General features: G+C 53.8%; 8 protein-coding genes across 8 annotated transcripts; 2 read left to right on the top strand and 6 right to left on the bottom strand.

The window, feature by feature from the left end:
* Window positions 1-300: 300 nt before the first annotated feature.
* On the bottom strand, window positions 301-1,701 carry G647_01565 (uncharacterized protein; the record flags this gene model as incomplete). The annotated part of the gene is made up of 1 exon (XM_008724964.1): window positions 301-1,701. The coding sequence occupies one exon, from the start codon at window positions 1,699-1,701 to the stop codon at window positions 301-303; it is 1,401 nt and encodes a 466-aa protein (XP_008723186.1).
* Window positions 1,702-2,542: 841 nt separating this feature from the next.
* Window positions 2,543-3,627, top strand: G647_01564 (uncharacterized protein; the record flags this gene model as incomplete). The annotated part of the gene is made up of 2 exons (XM_008724963.1): window positions 2,543-2,608; window positions 2,665-3,627. The coding sequence occupies 2 exons, from the start codon at window positions 2,543-2,545 to the stop codon at window positions 3,625-3,627; spliced, it is 1,029 nt and encodes a 342-aa protein (XP_008723185.1).
* A 751-nt stretch (window positions 3,628-4,378) lies between these two features.
* Window positions 4,379-6,160, bottom strand: G647_01563 (uncharacterized protein; the record flags this gene model as incomplete). Its single annotated transcript, XM_008724962.1, has 1 exon — window positions 4,379-6,160. The coding sequence occupies one exon, from the start codon at window positions 6,158-6,160 to the stop codon at window positions 4,379-4,381; it is 1,782 nt and encodes a 593-aa protein (XP_008723184.1).
* An 886-nt stretch (window positions 6,161-7,046) lies between these two features.
* G647_01562 (uncharacterized protein) lies at window positions 7,047-7,653 on the bottom strand (the record flags this gene model as incomplete). Its single annotated transcript, XM_008724961.1, has 4 exons — window positions 7,047-7,139; window positions 7,199-7,265; window positions 7,332-7,487; window positions 7,553-7,653. 4 exons carry the CDS (start codon window positions 7,651-7,653, stop codon window positions 7,047-7,049), a joined length of 417 nt encoding a protein of 138 aa, XP_008723183.1.
* Window positions 7,654-8,699: 1,046 nt separating this feature from the next.
* On the bottom strand, window positions 8,700-9,776 carry G647_01561 (uncharacterized protein; the record flags this gene model as incomplete). Its single annotated transcript, XM_008724960.1, has 2 exons — window positions 8,700-9,223; window positions 9,314-9,776. 2 exons carry the CDS (start codon window positions 9,774-9,776, stop codon window positions 8,700-8,702), a joined length of 987 nt encoding a protein of 328 aa, XP_008723182.1.
* Window positions 9,777-12,416: 2,640 nt separating this feature from the next.
* On the bottom strand, window positions 12,417-13,838 carry G647_01560 (uncharacterized protein; the record flags this gene model as incomplete). The annotated part of the gene is made up of 1 exon (XM_008724959.1): window positions 12,417-13,838. The coding sequence occupies one exon, from the start codon at window positions 13,836-13,838 to the stop codon at window positions 12,417-12,419; it is 1,422 nt and encodes a 473-aa protein (XP_008723181.1).
* Window positions 13,839-13,964: 126 nt separating this feature from the next.
* Window positions 13,965-14,459, bottom strand: G647_01559 (uncharacterized protein; the record flags this gene model as incomplete). The annotated part of the gene is made up of 1 exon (XM_008724958.1): window positions 13,965-14,459. One exon carries the CDS (start codon window positions 14,457-14,459, stop codon window positions 13,965-13,967), a length of 495 nt encoding a protein of 164 aa, XP_008723180.1.
* Window positions 14,460-15,401: 942 nt separating this feature from the next.
* On the top strand, window positions 15,402-16,667 carry G647_01558 (uncharacterized protein; the record flags this gene model as incomplete). The annotated part of the gene is made up of 1 exon (XM_008724957.1): window positions 15,402-16,667. One exon carries the CDS (start codon window positions 15,402-15,404, stop codon window positions 16,665-16,667), a length of 1,266 nt encoding a protein of 421 aa, XP_008723179.1.
* Window positions 16,668-16,803: the final 136 nt, after the last annotated feature.

Here is a 16,803-nt window from a genome sequence, read left to right as displayed (position 1 = left end):
CCACGGTACAATATGACATGCATAGTGTCGTACACCTAAGTACACGAGATCATGGCTGGATATCAACGGAGATGACAAGAAGAGAATGGTAGACGATTTGAGAGGTGACTTCCTGTTAGAATTAGTTTGCATTATCTCTGACGCTACCCCGTTCCGCCAGAGTAGCGATAGTATCTATGTAGATATCAAAATCCCTCATACCAACAATGCACGTGGCTCAAATCCCAACGTAGCACGCTGCCATCAGAGGCTTGCTCAGTCGTAGCGAACAAGGAATGAAACTCGTCAAAAGTGATCGAATCAGAAACGACTCTTGCCCGTATATCCCTCAGGGATCTTCGGCACAGCCGGTGTGCCGTTCATCGGGTCAGGGAATCCTGCCTCGTGCAACATTTCCGTGAAGGTGGTGTTGGGGCGGCTGACTTCTGTTCGCTTCGTAGGATTGAAGCCGCCGTCATACCGTGCGGGCGTCAGTGTCGGCCCGTCATTCTCCGCCGACCCCTCGGAGAAGACGCTGACACCTCGCTCATCCCGCAGTGTAGCGCTCATTCTGTTGGGATTAGTGGAGGTATTATTGTTAGGAGGGGTCTGGAACGGACTGCCCATGTTGTTGTTACTGTTGTTTTGGAACGGTAGTCGTTGAGTAGCCATGCCTCTCAGAGGTGCGATGTGCGCAGCGTTGGGTGGTCGCATGGTTGCGCTCGGTGGAGAGTAGACTTTGATGCTTTCCGTGTCTGAATCGAGCGGAAGTCTTCGCTCCGGCGTCACAGGTACACCAACAGGCGCGACGGGGACGTTGTTTGGAACTGGCGGTGTAGGCATCTTCCAATTGTTCACATACTGCTCGCTGTTGCGGTTGCCCTGGGTTGAGAACATGGACTTGGCTCGGTCAGTGGTCTTGCGCAGAAAGTCTGTTCTTAACCCGCCACCACCTGCCATTGGAATGGGGTCTGATATGGTGGGTTTGTACGAGATGGACGAGCCAGTGGAGCTTCGAGAGCTGGGCTTGCGGTGTCGTCCACTGCAAATCACCCAGCCGAGCATCAGGAACGCCCCGACGAACATGCCGGGAAACAGACCTGCCAAGAACACGCCAATCGGGAATTTGTTGCATCGTGGCGTGGCTTGTGCGGCTGAGGCACTGACTGCACTGGAGCTGGTTGTCGAACTTGTTGTCGAAGCTGTCGATGTGGCTGTCCTCGTTGCGGACGAGGTGGCTGTTGAAGAGCTGGACGTGTTACCAGAGGAAGGCTCCGTCTTTCCGACGATGCTGGTGCTCTTGATGATGGTGCAGACTGAATTTCCAGCGCCGTCCCTGACGCAGTTGTATCCGAACGGGCAACACTTGGTCCCACATGTCGGCAATTTATCGCCCAATCTTATTGTGAAAATCCCAGCCGTCGGGTTCGACGTGGCATTTTGCGATGCAACATCGCACGAAATCGTCTGGATGTTGTCGCATGAGCTTGATTCAGGGCAGCAGAGTGCCGATGATGAGGCATCCAGAGATATGCAGTTGCTGCCGGTCGGGCAACTAAAGCCACTGGGCAACTTCGGATCGACTGCAGAGCAGGAGTTGTCTTCTCTCCGTGATAGACCCGGTAACCGTGGAGGTAATGTGCTGTCAAAAGCGGATGTGGGTGAGATGATTGCCGCAGCAATCAGGATCGTAGCCACTGTACAAAGGCTTGAGATATGCATGGCGGAGTGGTATGTACTGGGTTTGATACCCGTGAAAAGAAGCAAATAAGCAAGCAAACGGGGGGGTATAAGCAAGAAGCCTGCGTGGCCAAAGGTCACAGGATATAAAGAATATAGTCACCAGGACTGAACGATCACCAAGGAGGCCCCAAGAATAGGTGTCGCAGACGAAGAATGAGGAAACAAACAGCTTTGAGAGTAGAGTCGATGGGCGAGTGACAAAGGGAAAGGAAAGTACTCATCCACCACAAGCCTTACAAAGAGATGTCGCCGATTATAGAACAAAAGCAGGACGCAGAAGGGCCCGAAGCTGATCGTGGGCCCATCCATCAGGCGGCGAAAAACGTATGTAGAGCTCTGGCCCTTGTATGTCCATACGATCTCGTGGTACTATGAATATGCAGTCTGTATGAAGTGTACTCGAGAGAAGCTTCGAGGAGAGCCAGTGGCTTGCCGCGTATGGAGATCATGCGCAACCATGCGCCGCAATGCAGGGCGCCATATCGCGCGAAAAGACCCGATCAATATGAAACGATAGGTTGTCGACAGAGATGGTGACTGGGATCGAAAGCAGGCGTCGACGTGGAGGTGGCCGACGAGTTTCAGACGCGAGGCCCAGCAAAGCAAGCGAGCCCGCTGATTGGTGGAACTGTCTGAGCTTGCGGATTGGCCAGATGCAGGCAGGGCACTAGTCCCCTTTCGACGACCGCAGCCATTGTCTCGAGAAATTTGGCCCAGAGCAGAGCAGGGCAGAGCAGACCAGAGCAGAGCACTGAGAGAATCACACGATCCAGTTCCATCGGGCAGCGAGGCGAGGCCGCATTGTAACCACGCTGTTTCGATGATCACAAGACCTGCGACCAGGCCGCAGTCGCTGCTGCGCGCCTTTGTCAAGCAAACGCAACCTGTAAGTTTCAATCGATCTGCCAGACCATGCCGGGTGACTGACTTTGTCTTTCCCAGAGACACACCTCTCCCTCCTTCACCTTGACACCCTTCCAACGACGATGTAAACACGGTGTACCGATATGGCCGAATCAGGCACGACAAGAACTGTTCGCCCGGCACGGCGTCCCCGGCTTCCTCAGCGCTGAAGCCTACCAAGAAACATACGTCCAGTACAGCCAACACCTGGCCGACCAGCTCAACGAGCTCACTTTGGGGACTGTCGACGAGGACACCGGGACACACGCCCTGCACGTCAAGTACGCGCATCGGTCGGACAAAGCGTATCTGTACAACATCTCGGCCATGCTCACGTTCACACGGTTCTTCTGGGAGGAGTGCCTGACCGAGACCGAGGATCCCGCGGCGCGAAAACCGGGCCTGCTGACCATGAAGAGCATCGAACACACGTTTGGCAACGTGGAGACGCTGAGAGAGGAGATGCTGGAGACGGCCGACGCCATGTTTGGCAACGGCTTTGTGTGGTTGATGAAGGGCGAGTCAGGCCAGGACCTAAAGATCCTGCGGACATACAACGCCGGCAGCCCTTACCCCGAGGCCGCCCCACGACGCGACGACACCGACATGGCGACCTTCGGGCCCGGCTCGTCGATCTCAGATCAATTGTCCGGCCGGTCAGGTCTGGGACTGTCCGGCCCGGAAGAACGCGACATCGCCGTCGGCAGCTCCACAGCCGGTTCGTTTGGCGACTTCAGCGCCCACCGGAACCGATACCACGCGGGCCTGCTGCCCATGCAACCCATCCTCTGCGTCAACGTGTGGGAGCATCAATGGATGAGGGACTACGGCCTGCTGGGCAAGAGACAGTACCTGACCGCGTGGTGGGATCGGATCGACTGGCAAAAAGTCGAGAATGCCCATAACCTGATCACGACGGAGAATCTGTCGTCCTGGCAGAGAAAGCAGCCCGCCTACTCGGCACACCGGTACGAGAGCGCCATGGACATCTTCCCCAGATGAGCAAGATGGCAAGTTAGCCCCCCAACCCCCGGGGTAGTAGGCCCAGGGCGGGGTTTCGGCGTCGTTGAGAGAAAGCATTGTACGAATACAGTACCCCGTGCACGGGAACAGGGGACCGGACATACATACAAAGCGTTCGAAAAATGTAGAATGATCGAACAAAGACCATCCCATACGTCTTCTTTACTATTTTCCTTGAACTCTACGACAGCTCCTCCCTTGATATCTAGCCACGACGGGTCGCCAGTGCGGCAACCAGTCGAAAGGTAAAACCAGGATTGGCACTGCGCCCCATCTGACACGTACTGGATGTTGATACCTACTCGTGCGAGTCAGTATTTGCAGCATGCCTAGGACCATGATTATGGTTGTATAGACCAGCACTCCGCCTCGCCCAATCACTTAAAAATGAAGACATCGCGAGGTCGAGGCCTCTGGCAAACTAGCAGGAATTTTTTTGTGCCAGAACTGGATCAGGATTACTCTGTCGTCTATTGAAATGCCATGCCATCCAAGACTGGTCGGTCGGAGTGCCGACTAATTGTGTCGTGTCGTGAATACTGGACTGTGTATTCTGGGGTATCATATGTGTGTACCTAGGTAGTAGACCTGGATCGACGCACTTTTCAATGCGAGAACTGCTCCTCCCTCTTCTCCCCGGTATTTGCTCTCCTTCGCTGCCATCGCACCTCTGGCGCTAATTGCAGTAAGCTCTCCTCGCGCGGCATGCTAATACCGGCATCACGCCTTTTCAGTCCCAATACCGGATGACGCCGTCCAACCCGCCGGTCGCCACCTTGCTGCTCTCCTGCTGGTGCCATGCCACGCATGTGACGGCGCCAGACCCTTCCCCTCCAGCTTGGATCTTGTGCCACATTTTGCCCGTCTTCCAGTCCCAGAAGCATACGAATCCTCCGGAATCGCCGCTGGAGATGATCCCGCCGTCCGGGGAGATGGCCACATCGATTGCGTAACCACTGGTGTTCATCCCGCGGAACCCCTTCTTGCGATTCTGGCGGAACTTGTCCCCCGCAGCGTAGACGACGATCTGGTTGTCCGCGGACTGGAATGCGACGTATTTCCCTGATGGATGTGGAGCTGCGCGAACAAGCGCATACATGGACGGATCGGCGATAAATTTGATCGGCACGGGGATCCCATACTCCCATGCGCGCAAGGACTTGTCGTCCGAGGTGGAAATGAATCGGCGACCCTCGTCCACGAATGTGAGTGTGTTGATCGGACCGAGATGGTGGTCGTATTCCTGAGTCAACTCGCCCGAGCGAGTGTCGAATTGGACAATCTTCTTGTCGTTCATCCCGGCGATGAATTCATTGCCCTCGGGATGGAAGCGCAGTGTATGCGGCGTCTTTCCTGTCGTGAACCGAGATATGCATTTTCCTGTCTCGGTATCCCAGAGCTTCATCTGGCGGTCGTACGACGCCGACAGGAATGAACGTCCTGTTGGGTGGAAATCGGTGTCTGTGATGGCTTTGTTGTGTCCCGAGAACGTGCGAAGCAGAGATCGATCGTGATGAGCATCCCAGAGTGCAATCTTGGAATCTGCCGACGAAGATAGTAGTAGGTGTGATGATTTCGGAATGAAGCGTAACGAGGTGATCGGTTTCGTGTGGTACTTGTACACGTGTATGAGTTTCTTGGGCACGTAGTTTTGGCTCGAGCCGGGTTCTTTCCGTAGGTCGATGTCCAGATCTTGGGGAATATGCATGTAAGTCCGACCCTGGTAATCAAATTCCGATTCCCCGTGGAATTCGGTCGTTTCCGCCCCAGCCAGATCTTCTGCGTATGCCGTAGCCTCTTTCGGTGGCGCAGGAAGCGGTGCCGGCGCGATGCCCTCCTCGACCCATTCCTCGTCCGAGCCCAGTTCCTGGTCGGCTGCAGCTTCTGCCTGCTCATAGGCAACGTCGTCGCTTTGGTATTTCGCCCAGGGCCCAAGGTATGCGCCTTCCCCGTCGACGATACTGCTGTCGCCCTTTTTCTGCCTCTTCGCCCGTATGACTGCACTGTCTTCCTTCGAATGCCGTAGCTGCACCACATCTTTCCCGCCATATTTTGCGACGGCTGACTGATTGCCCACGAACGCACCACTGACACTGGGATCCTGCGTGTAGCCTAGACTCTGATATGTCCTGTGCGCTGTCCGGAACGTGTTCTCCGATATGGTCGTTTCCTCCGCGTTCCCGGTGAGCACGTTCTTGCGCTTCAGGGCATTCCCCGCCGTCGACTTGAATGGGTTCGCGGGACCTTCTACAGGTCGTGCAAGGTTGTCATATGTGACATTGTACGTGAGCGCATTACTCGTCGGGTTCGCGAGCATGATTTGCAATTGTTCGGTATCCTGCTCCCTGTTAGATTGACCAGCATCCTGATGGGGCGATAAAGACCAAACCTCTGTGGAAACATCTGGCGCCGCATTCACCACTGTCTTACGGGGAGCCGGAGACACCTTGGCCGTCGGCGCGGGCGCCTCATCATCACTTGAGTCGTAACCTCCGCCTAGTAGACCAGACATTTTGCCTGATACTGAAGTGCGACGGCAACCAGACAGTGCATCAAGGTGACAATAGGCCCAGGAGAAAGTTCAGGGCGTCGCTCTTCGAGATCTGCGAGGCGGCTACCAAGACATCTCGGGACACCTTCCCAGATTGCGGACATCCCGGCCTTGTGAAGGGGTGGCAGCCTCGCTGGGGCCACTTGAAATACTTGAGCTTGACCTACGTGAAATTACTCATGGCGCTTTATTTGTTCGCTGCTCTCCTATGCGCTTTGCTGCATGCTGCATGTTGCCAAGTCCAAGCAGACCAGTTACAAGGCATGGCACTCGTATCCCCGCCCTCATCAACGAAAGATAAGTCGAGGGCATCTGGCAGACATTCAGTCTGGTACGCGTGATGGTGTAGGTAGGAAGCGAAGCAACAAACACCGGCCTAGAGTCGCCGGGTCGGGTAGACATAGGCCTTATCCGGGTCTATGTTGCCGTCGGGCTAGGGCGGATATCAACCTTCAGCATGCCCTCGCGAGTTGTTGAAGACGAAGAGGACCTGGTATTGGACGAGCTGATACTGGTGTGTCAGGGGATATGACAACCAGGTCTTCAATCAACTTCAACGGCATTGCGTTGCCACCTCCATCGCCAGAAGCACTGTGGTGCAGGCGTCTATATACACCCAGCACTTTTTTTCATTTCCATTTGCCCCATTCAGCGTGCACCTCCTCTTAGTGCTGTAGAGACCTTCGTTTTGATCATTTGGCTCTTACGGTCGACGCCGCTATCATCTCCGTGGCCATGCCAGCGATCTTCCTTCTAACCGCATTACCCCGTTGCCGCGTCTCATGGCGTGCCTGTGGATCATGAGTAATTCCCGTGGTGCATCGCGACCGCATGATCATTGTGTAAGTCAATTGGATTCATCTCTGATCAAGGCAACGATCATGCTGTAGAGGTAGAAGAAGAACATGATCAAGTGGAAACCAAGCTTGATAAATGATTCCTGTTTGACACTCATGTCAGTAACCCAAGCACTCTACCAGACCTTCAGGTTGTGCAAACCTTCTTGTGTACATTGAGTTTGCGGAAGATTTCAGTTGCATCGAGAAGGTGTTGGCCCTCGAAAATCCTGCCGAGCAGACCTGTCAGTACTTGCCCTCACGCAGCTCCTTTCTAGCAGTTTCAGCACACGTACTTCTTCGCGTTGTATGCGGCAAGAGGCAGATTGAGAATCAGCGCCAGCCAGTAGCCATTGATCAGGAAGAGGAAGGTGAGGAAGGCATGGACAGCGGCTTCGGGAACGATGTATGTGTTGAGGCGGTTGCAAAGGTCAATTGGGTTGATGTAGTCGCTGTAACGGCGTCAGGTTAGCTTCATATACAGACGAGGGGCAGACACCGAGGACCCATTGCATACCATTCGAGATCGCTGTACATGATAGTGAAGAAGACTTGAAGGAACAGGTTGACGGCATTGATTAGCACGGCCAACAGGTAGAGCCACGCTTCGCCTGACATCTTGCCTCCTAAGCGACGGCTGGTGTAGACTCTATGCTCAGAGAAGTCTCAGAAAGTCCTGCAGCTCAAGCACGATCTCCACGGACCTTTGGGCTTCAAATTCTTGTAGCGACAAATCAATAGGCTGTACCGGAAGGGCTTGCGCAGGGCGGGGTGCAAGTGGAAAGATTTGTGGAGGATCGAGGTTGCGCAGCACAATGCAGAGTAAGTCGAAACCCTTGCGACGAGGTCTGGGGAGGTGGGAGAGGAGATTGAAGTCTGTCCTGAGCTGGGAGAGCTGCCTATCTGCGAACGTGGGCACTGGAATTAAGAGCAAATGCAGGCATCAAATGCGATGAGATCAGTCGTGGGGAAGACACGGAATTGTTGGCAGACGAGCGCATCCGTTAAAGAGGCGCCGGGAAATGCATAGATTCGGTTCTCCCTCCGCCAATTTTGCTGCCGCCGCTGTAGAGTGACTGGGGGTGGCTGCCTCCATGCATCTCCGTAGTATCCGCCTAAATGTTGTGCGCGATCAACCGTACACGGATATACTTCCACGACATGTTCTCCGCCTCAGATACGACATGTCGATTTCTATCATTGTTGTGGCAAAGTATTTCATGGCCGTCGTCTTCCTTGGCGGCCAGAAGGCCCATTTGGACCAAAATCCATGGGATTAGGGTGCCCTGCGCGAGCTTTGGGCTCAGATTAAACGTCAGGCAGGCTACGTAGCCATGGCTGCGTCAAACCTCAGTCCGTTACGCTCGCGAGCCGCAAGACCTTATACGGCCATTCAAAGCACGGTGCCACTGTAGACCATAGTAGGACCACCGCTCAGCGGAGTCCTTGAATCTGATGTCTACAACAAGTTATATACAGTAGTGGCATGAACAGTCGTCACCATCGTGCAGCTCGCACCAGAACCAGCCTCGGCGAGTTACTGATTTAAAGCTCCCTTCTCCAGGCAAAGTCAGCCTCCTATCTCAGGGGACAGAGTGTAATTCCTTCAAAGACGAATCCGCCAACGCCGACAATAGTGTACATTGTGCCGGTCTGCAGAGTGCCTAGGTATCCATTCGACTATGGTTTGCCCCTTGAGGCAGTCGAAGCTCGTCTGGGAACCGCAGCAGATCCGGGCAACCAGACTCGCAGTCCAGCGTTAAATGAAACCGGCGCGAGCTTCCAATCACCAACAGTTGATGTTGCAGCGACGGGTTGTTCGTGAAGGCATCAGTACCGCCGCGCTGATCAACCATCGTCCTCAGCGCATCTGCGTGCAGACGAACTTCATTCTCCTGACCAAAGTCTGCGGAATATGCCACCAGCAAAAGGACGGCCTGCACATTGGCATCAGAGCTAGCGTGCCCTGCCATCTGAAGCCGGTTCCACAATATGTTCGTCCCGCGACCAAGGTTTCTTTCCGCACCCACTTGATCTTGAGGATTTCCGTCGGCAGCACGACGTGCTCTCCTCGTCGCATAGGCGTAGGCAAAGAGTAGATGTCGTGAAGTATCATTTTCCAGCATGAACGCTATCGAAGATTCGAGAATATCTCTGGACTGGTAATGTTCGCAGAAAGTTGAGGTCACTGTGGCCGCAACGTTAGTTGTCTTTCGACGTCCATGAGTTGACTAGTCTGTCCATGCTTTGACCGGAGTCGTGCCGGGGTGGTACTTACAGAAATCCAAGACTGTGTCGTCAGTAGAAATCCCTGCTTGGGTTGCTGGAGATATTGTTCCACTTGCGGGTTCCGCGGACACTTGATCTGTATTCGAGCTAGATGCTCGTTCATGGCTTGATGGTCGAGTAGGTTGTTCAGATCGCTCACGCTGTGAGGGCGCAGGGGATATAGAGACTGAACTGGCACTGCTCGCGGACGAAGTCGCGAGGTCGGTGTCTGTCGTGGGACGTCTTGTCCATTCTAGATATCTGGCTTGGCTGGAACGTCGGAGCAGCCGCGACCTTGCTTCTCGACGTTGTGCTGCCGAATGATAGGCCGTATGCCTTTGAATAGCACTTCTGACATTGGGGTCCTCACTGTTGACGAACTCAATGACATTCGAAGACTGCCGTCCGCCCGAGTCCCCTCGTCCACCGCCGCTGGGAGCATCATCCTGCTGGGGATTATCATTTGATGACATGAATTGAAAATAAGGTAGACAGTTCTGGGTGGGCCAAAGCGACAGCGAAAATAAATGAAAAGGATGATCGATGCCAGTGATCAATATCCTACCTCAATTTATGCAGTCGCTAGACCCAGGGAGATGATAAGGAGGGTATTTTGTCCCACAAAGATATGAGCACAATTCCAGCCAGTGCTCGAACGTGTTCAATCTCTGCTTGGTATGATAGCAAGCAGGCTGCAGGCAGCAGGACGAGCCCAAGGCGCTCAGCAGAACCGCGTGAAGGCTTGAAAATTTGCGAAGAACGAACGCGCAGCGGTTCTTGTCACGGTGTCAAGATATCGGCCCCATTTTGCGTGTGGCACGGGTTTGTTGGCTCTGGAATAAACAGGAAGCCACGAGGCCTGAGGGCCAGACCGGTGCTGATACCGACGGGGTTGTGACAAGCTCTTATAGTCGTAGAGAGATCCAGAACTCGCCGCATGGGGCACGCCAGTGTAGAGCGGTCCAACCACATTGCAACATTGGATAACGGTTTGTCTGGAGTTGGTCAGATCGAATGTCACAGCCTCTGAGAAATTTGTGCGCCACACCAGCGACTTATGCAAACAGACCGGGGATTCGTGACGGACTGCTCCGCCGCTCGAGACACGTGCATGCAACATAAACTATGCCTCTCATGCCGTGCTGATGATAACGGAAGCGCGGAGGTTGTGCTAGAGCGGGGATTGGAACATTCACGTCGGTTCGCAGAGAGCGGCAGAACCAGACGATCTCGAATGCTTCTCTGATATGTCCTCGTACGAGTACGACTACGACGACAACAGCAGGTGGGGTTTCAATACGGGCATGATCTGATTGGTGGGTGGTGGAACCCTTTGGGACTGACGGGCAGCCAGTCCCGGCTCTTCGGAACTTCAGATGCGGCCTCGGGCGCCCTTGGCATTTTCCGGAGGCAAGCCCTACCGGGTTTTGGGATCGACTTTGCCACCCTGTGGTTCGATTGACTGCCAGTACGAGTTACTCATGTGCTTTAATAAAGATCACCTGAAGGCATTCGCCCAGAGCTAAAAGTACCAAGTCACGCAGGACCCTGCGCCACCTTCCAACTTTCTCGAACGTCCGCGCATGTTCGGTTTGTGCAAGGCTCTGAGCCTCGTATTATGAATCACAACTGTGCCGTTTCTCATGCTCATGTGACCACTTGTGTCCTGCCGCATTGTGGACTGCGGTGTAGACAGCAAGGCCTTTTTTCCGAGCCCGAATTGCCACCGTCTCTCCATGCTCGCTGGCACAGCTCTCTCCTGGATGTGGCGATGTCGACAAAGCAGCATCTTGACAGCTGCTCAATAACCTCGGCGAGACAGGCATCTTCCGCCGAAGCTAATGAAAAAATGGACCTTGCAGCACAGTTCTGTGTAACCCAGAACAACCTAAATTCGACCTTTGCCCAAGTCTACTGATGTAGCAGAACTGCAATTGGTAGATGTGCTTTAACGGAGAATTTTCCATCCTAGGCAACGCCAACCCAGCCGACAGAGCGAGAACATGGCACCGTATGTTTGCTGAAGCCAGGCAGGACAGCTGGCGGTGAGGACAACCTGGAACCACGAGCGGGATAGCCAAATCAATTGCTCGGCTCCCAATGCTCCAGGCTCGGCGGCTAGACAACCATCAAGCGACATAAGCGATGGAAGCGCTTTGTTGTTGACTCATTATAGAAGGTCTCTGGAAGCATGGACCAAACTGACCGCGACCCGACATTCCTTTGCCCATCCTCTTGAGACTGAGTTGGCACCGGCTTCATCTTCATTGGAAAGACAGGCCGACCCCACTGCTTACTTACATAGTACTATGATGATATGGTAAGCTGAACAAAACCAGGCGGCTAGTTAGCGGGACTGGACATTTTGCTTAATAACAGGTCATTAAGTAGATTTGGGAGAGGACAAGCCTATCTATCATGCATGTGAATCTATATACGTCTCAAGCGCGTACAGAGGTTCGCATAGTGGCTTTGTAACTCAGTATCAACGGCAATGGTTAAATTACGAGATTCTCACCATCAACGAGAAATGGCAACATAACCAGCCTCGAGAGATGGCGCCCCTAACCACCTGTCAGCTACTGGATGTGGTCGAAGACTCGTTCACATGTGAGACTCGTGCCTAACCACTCTACCTGCATCTACAATTGCACGAAGCCAGCAGTGAAGGAGATGCCGTGGAATTTACATGTATTCATCACTGTGCCCCTGATGTACCTTTTGGTTCGCTCCGCACGCTCTCTGGTGACACCGGGGTGATGTCGACTCTGGCATGTTCACCTTGGCAGTACAAGAACTACCGGGCGGTACTGGCGGAGTTTAGTCGAATCAGGCCGGATCTGCGATCGCTCTCATGCTAGGGTGGAAGTTCGGAAAACCGCATTGTTGAGGTCTCCGTGGTTCGCTCTTCGCTTCCGGCCGTGTATTTCACCTCGCCTACGGACAGCTGCAAATATGGAAGTAGGAAGGAACGTCTCTCGAGCGTAGATTGGAACCTTTCATCTGCCCAGGTCATTTATTCAGTGCGCGTACCAAAGAACTTCGAGCGTCATGAGATTAGGAACACATCAAGTATCTATGAATATGCGAGAGCCCCGATCCGCAAGAGAGGCTTATCTTCCCTTTTTGTTTTTCCCAGCTGTACTTTTACCATTACCCTTTTGCTTATGTGATGATGATGATGATGCAGCCGCAGTCGCACTCCTCGTTTGTATCGTGTAATTACCCCCTGGTGTCTCAGTAACGTTGACTTGCACCCCCGCATCATAGTCGCTATCGTCGTCATCGTCATCGTTGTCATCCTCTGTACCCGGTGTCAGGTAATTATACACCTCGGGTTGCCCATCAGGAGGGAGGAACAGTTCGTCCTGCGGGCGACGATAACGAGCAGCCTGATTCTGTCCGGCCATCGTACCAGATGCGACCCGTCTCTGAGGTGAAGCAAATCGCGGGTCCGATGGGTCAAAGCGTGGCGCTCTTCCGACGTTGGTTTGGTATGGCAATTGGTCCAGAGGGACGTTGACAAGGCTGGATGCTGAACGAGCGCGAGGTTCCCAGTCCACCTCAGAAGGGTCAGGCCGGGAAGAGCGTGACGAGTTTGAGCCTGGCCTGTTGCTGTATACCACATCCGGGTTCGAAGAATAGCGATTTGTGTAATAAGGATGTTGCAGTGGTGGCATAACTTGTGATAACTGCCGCAGAGACTGATTGGAGTTCGTACGAGGGCCCCGCCAGGATCGGTCAATTTGACGGGCTCCAACCATGTTACTTCCTTGCGGATAAGGGAGTCGTCGATCGTAGTCGGGGTCCGCTGGTGGTAATGCCTGTGCAGCGACTGAGTTCTCGCGGCTCGCTCGTGCAGAGTCGTTGCCAGCAGTGTTCTTCCCGCGGCTGCGACTGTCGCCTGATTTTCCTTTGTGAGGAGAATCGCTGACTGATCTAGCATTGGTACCACTCGAACCCTTGCGGACTTCGATGGGTTTGCGTTTGACCACTGGCGCCTCCTTTTTGCTTTTGGGGACTGTTTTTGGAGCCGCGGAGAGATGTGGAGGATTTTGGTGCCGCGCTGATCGTTCCAAAGCATCAATTTCAGCTCGACTCAACTTGACGTTGGGCTTACCCAGAGCCCGGGCACGCGCAATTCTCTCCTCAGCTCGCTGTACAAGCAATTCCTCCTTCTCCTTGTAAGCGACCTGCATGTCCGGTCGCCGGATGAGACCTGATTGCAAATCGTACTCGAATTCTTCCTCGTCATCAGATGGGGTAAAGTCGTCAGTGTAAACATCACCTGAACGCCTTCGACGGACCATTCCGCCGCCTAGATCTATACCAGTAAAACGGAGTTCGTCTGAACGATACCTTCCTTGACCGTAATTTTGGTCCAGCTCGACACCTTGCGGCGAGTAATCATCATCAGTGTCCAGCTCCTCCACACGAGCATCGTAATCCCATGAGCGTTGTTGTTGTTGTAATTCCCAAAATCTGTCGTTGTTCCGCCCCGGTCGTCCCCTTGGTGGTCTTCCCCCAGGGGGCATATCGTATGGAGTTCGCGGCCGACCACCTAGACCGCCTCCTCGGAAAAAGCATTCTCAATAGGTCTGTACATGTCCGTCAGCTTTTCGCATACTAGCAAAGAACTATCGGTGACTGCAGAGAGAGGCTCACCTATCCATGAGTGAGGCATGGCCCAGAATTGTGACACCAGTAGCTCCAATGAGCCACAGGAAGGTTGCAATCGGCGAAGAAATGAACGCAACGGGGACAGCAATACATGCCAGGCCAGTGTAAAGCTGGGAGCTTGTGGCTCTGAATGTACCAATCTCAAGATCCGAACCACCAAGTTTCCCAATAGCCCACATGCCGCCAACAACCAGAATTATGTCGAAGAGCAGCCACAGGTTCGTGAGCAAGGAGTATACCGAAAGCATACAAAACACAACGGCATAGTTGCTGGAGAAGTAGCTCAGGTTGTAGTTGACTCTTGCCTGTACCTCCCCGAAGTTGGCTGGCTTTGAAAGTCTCTTCAAGTCTAGGAATTCGGAGATGGGTTTGATGTTGGCAAAGCGCTGGGCAAGGGATTGCGAGCGAACACTGTTGAAGCGGTCCGAGAAATTGAGACGCGACGTCAGGGCGTCGAGCGGAATTCGGACAGACATGATGGCGGTCGAGGCGAGACGAAAGACCGAGTCAAGTGGCAGAAAGAACGCTGTGAAGGACTCTAGATTGACTGCAGAGACGTCAGTTTACATTCACCCAAATGCAGTTTTGAGGTTGTACAGCGCTGCTGAAGGGAGGCTCAGCTGCAGTCGCACCTACATTGGTCGCTCGAAGCGCGTCGCGTCAGCGGGGAAGAGAAGATGAAATGAGTGGTCGGAATACTCGTGGCTAGGTTGAATGAATGTGGTGGTTTGCGATGAAAGGAACAAAAAGGGAACAAAGGGGTGGTGGTTCGATGAGAGACTTTTGAGAGGTGCCTGACTGTGCTGAGTTGTGGCGGTCCCGCGTCCCCCTGTGCAGGAGATTTGGGATGAGAATAATTTGGAGGGGGGAGCCGAAGCGTGCAAGGGGTTTGGTCCGGTTGATCCTGGCACCAACTGGAGTCTCGGGTAAGTAGTCAGCAAACCATCAGCCCCAGAAAGCCGCACAACAAGCCACACACAGCCTGAGCATCGGTCAGGGCAACAGGTGGCCAGAAAGTGACTGCGCCAGGAAAGCAGACTCACCTCAGTTCGAGGTCTCTTCTCTTTCTTCCTTGACCCGCCTACCGCAGGCTCAAGGTGCCATCGCTCTGAGCTCCAGAAGCGAAGCTTAGAAGTAGAAGACGGAATTAGGAGTGAGGTGGGACGGACTTCCGATATATACACTTTTTCAATTCTCGCTCATACTGCAAGCTACTGCATGTCCGGCTGCGGCAGCCTTCCCAGACCTCAGCCATCACTGTGATTCGGCCACGTGTTGTCGGGCAGAGTTCCCATCACATTCGATTCCCTGCCTCATTTCAAGACTGCCCTCCATTCAGTCCCAAAGACCGCATCTAGCTGCCTGCCACTTGGCGTGTTGGGCGACAGCCAACTCGAAGGAGGGGGTGGGATGTAAAGATGAGGCCGCGAATCCTGCAAGTCGGCCTCCTTTGCGTCTTCTTCCTCTTCGTTGCGGCGTTTGACCCGCAGGATCACCAGATCTTCAAACTGCGCGACGAGGTCACGGCTTCTGAAGGACCCGGCGTTACCTTCTACGATGTCCTCGGCGTCTCGTCGTCTGCGAATGGCGATGAAATCACGAAGGCCCTCAAAAAGAAGAGTCGATCATTACACCCCGATAAAGCCCGACATTCCTGGCTGGCAAGCCGGTCGATGCCGACTTCGAAGAAATCCAAGGGCGACAAGAGAAAGGGAAGCAACGTGGTCCGGGGACCGACGGAAAAGGAGGTTGCTCGGTTCATGAAGCAGGCAACGGAACGATACAGTCGTCTAGCAGTCATCAGCGACATACTGAAGAACCCTGAAACAAGGTCACGCTATGATCATTATTTGAGCCACGGCTTCCCTCGCTGGCGCGGGACAGGCTACTACTATTCTCGATACCGTCCCGGACTGGGCACGGTCCTCGTCGGTCTGTTTCTCTCTGGTGGAGGCGCAGCTCACTACTTCGCATTGGTCATCACATACCGAAATCGAGTCAAGCTCCTGGAGTCATATCAGAAATTTGCTAGGAAGGCCGCATGGGGGGACGAATCTGGAATCGGCGGCATTCCTGGGCTCGGAGCCCCAGCTGAAGTTCCTCCGTCAAGTGAGGAACCAGATCCGTTGGCCAACCTGAATAGAAGACAACGGCGAGAGTATGAGAGGCAAACGAAGAAAGACAAGACAGGAGCGCCCAAAGCTGTTAGGCCGGCGCCTGCGGCCGCGCCAGCTTCGACAGGCCAGAGACGCCGTGTGACTGCCGAGAACGGCAAAGTGTTTGTTGTCGATTCAGGCGGGGATGTCTACCTAGAAGAGGAGAACGAGGACGGTGACGTGGAAGAATTCCTGCTCGACCCAGCTGAAATACCAATGCCCACGGTTTGGGATACCGCTGTGGTACGACTACCTATCTGGCTCTATCGCAAGTGCGCCGATCCATTCCTGAAAGACACTAAACCTATACCTGAAGTTGAAGGCCCTGAAACAACCGAGAGCGAGACAGGGCAAGAATCTTTGCCCAGCGTTGTTGTTTCAGACAAAGCAGCTGGAATCGACATGAGCTCGAGTCAAATATCCGATTCTGGCTTTGAGATAGTGGATTCCACAGGCATCGAGAAGGAGTTAGAAAAGGCCACCGATGTCTCAGGCATAAAGAAACGGAGCAGGAAGGGCAAAAAGTGATTGTTGCCCTCGAGCTAAGGAAGCAGCGCTATGGCTTAGGAGCTGACACAGACTGCTACGCGTACTTTTGATAGATACCACGAGCACGAGAAATGGTGACGCATCTCTAGGCCCCAACCACTTTTGGACGTTCCCA

The sequence above is a fragment of the Cladophialophora carrionii genome (genome assembly GCF_000365165.1).
Source record: "Cladophialophora carrionii CBS 160.54 unplaced genomic scaffold supercont1.1, whole genome shotgun sequence".
In the NCBI taxonomy this organism is placed as follows: Eukaryota; Fungi; Ascomycota; class Eurotiomycetes; order Chaetothyriales; family Herpotrichiellaceae; genus Cladophialophora; species Cladophialophora carrionii.
Note: the sequence above shows the minus strand (reverse complement) of the source record. Positions and strands in the feature narration are given on the sequence as shown.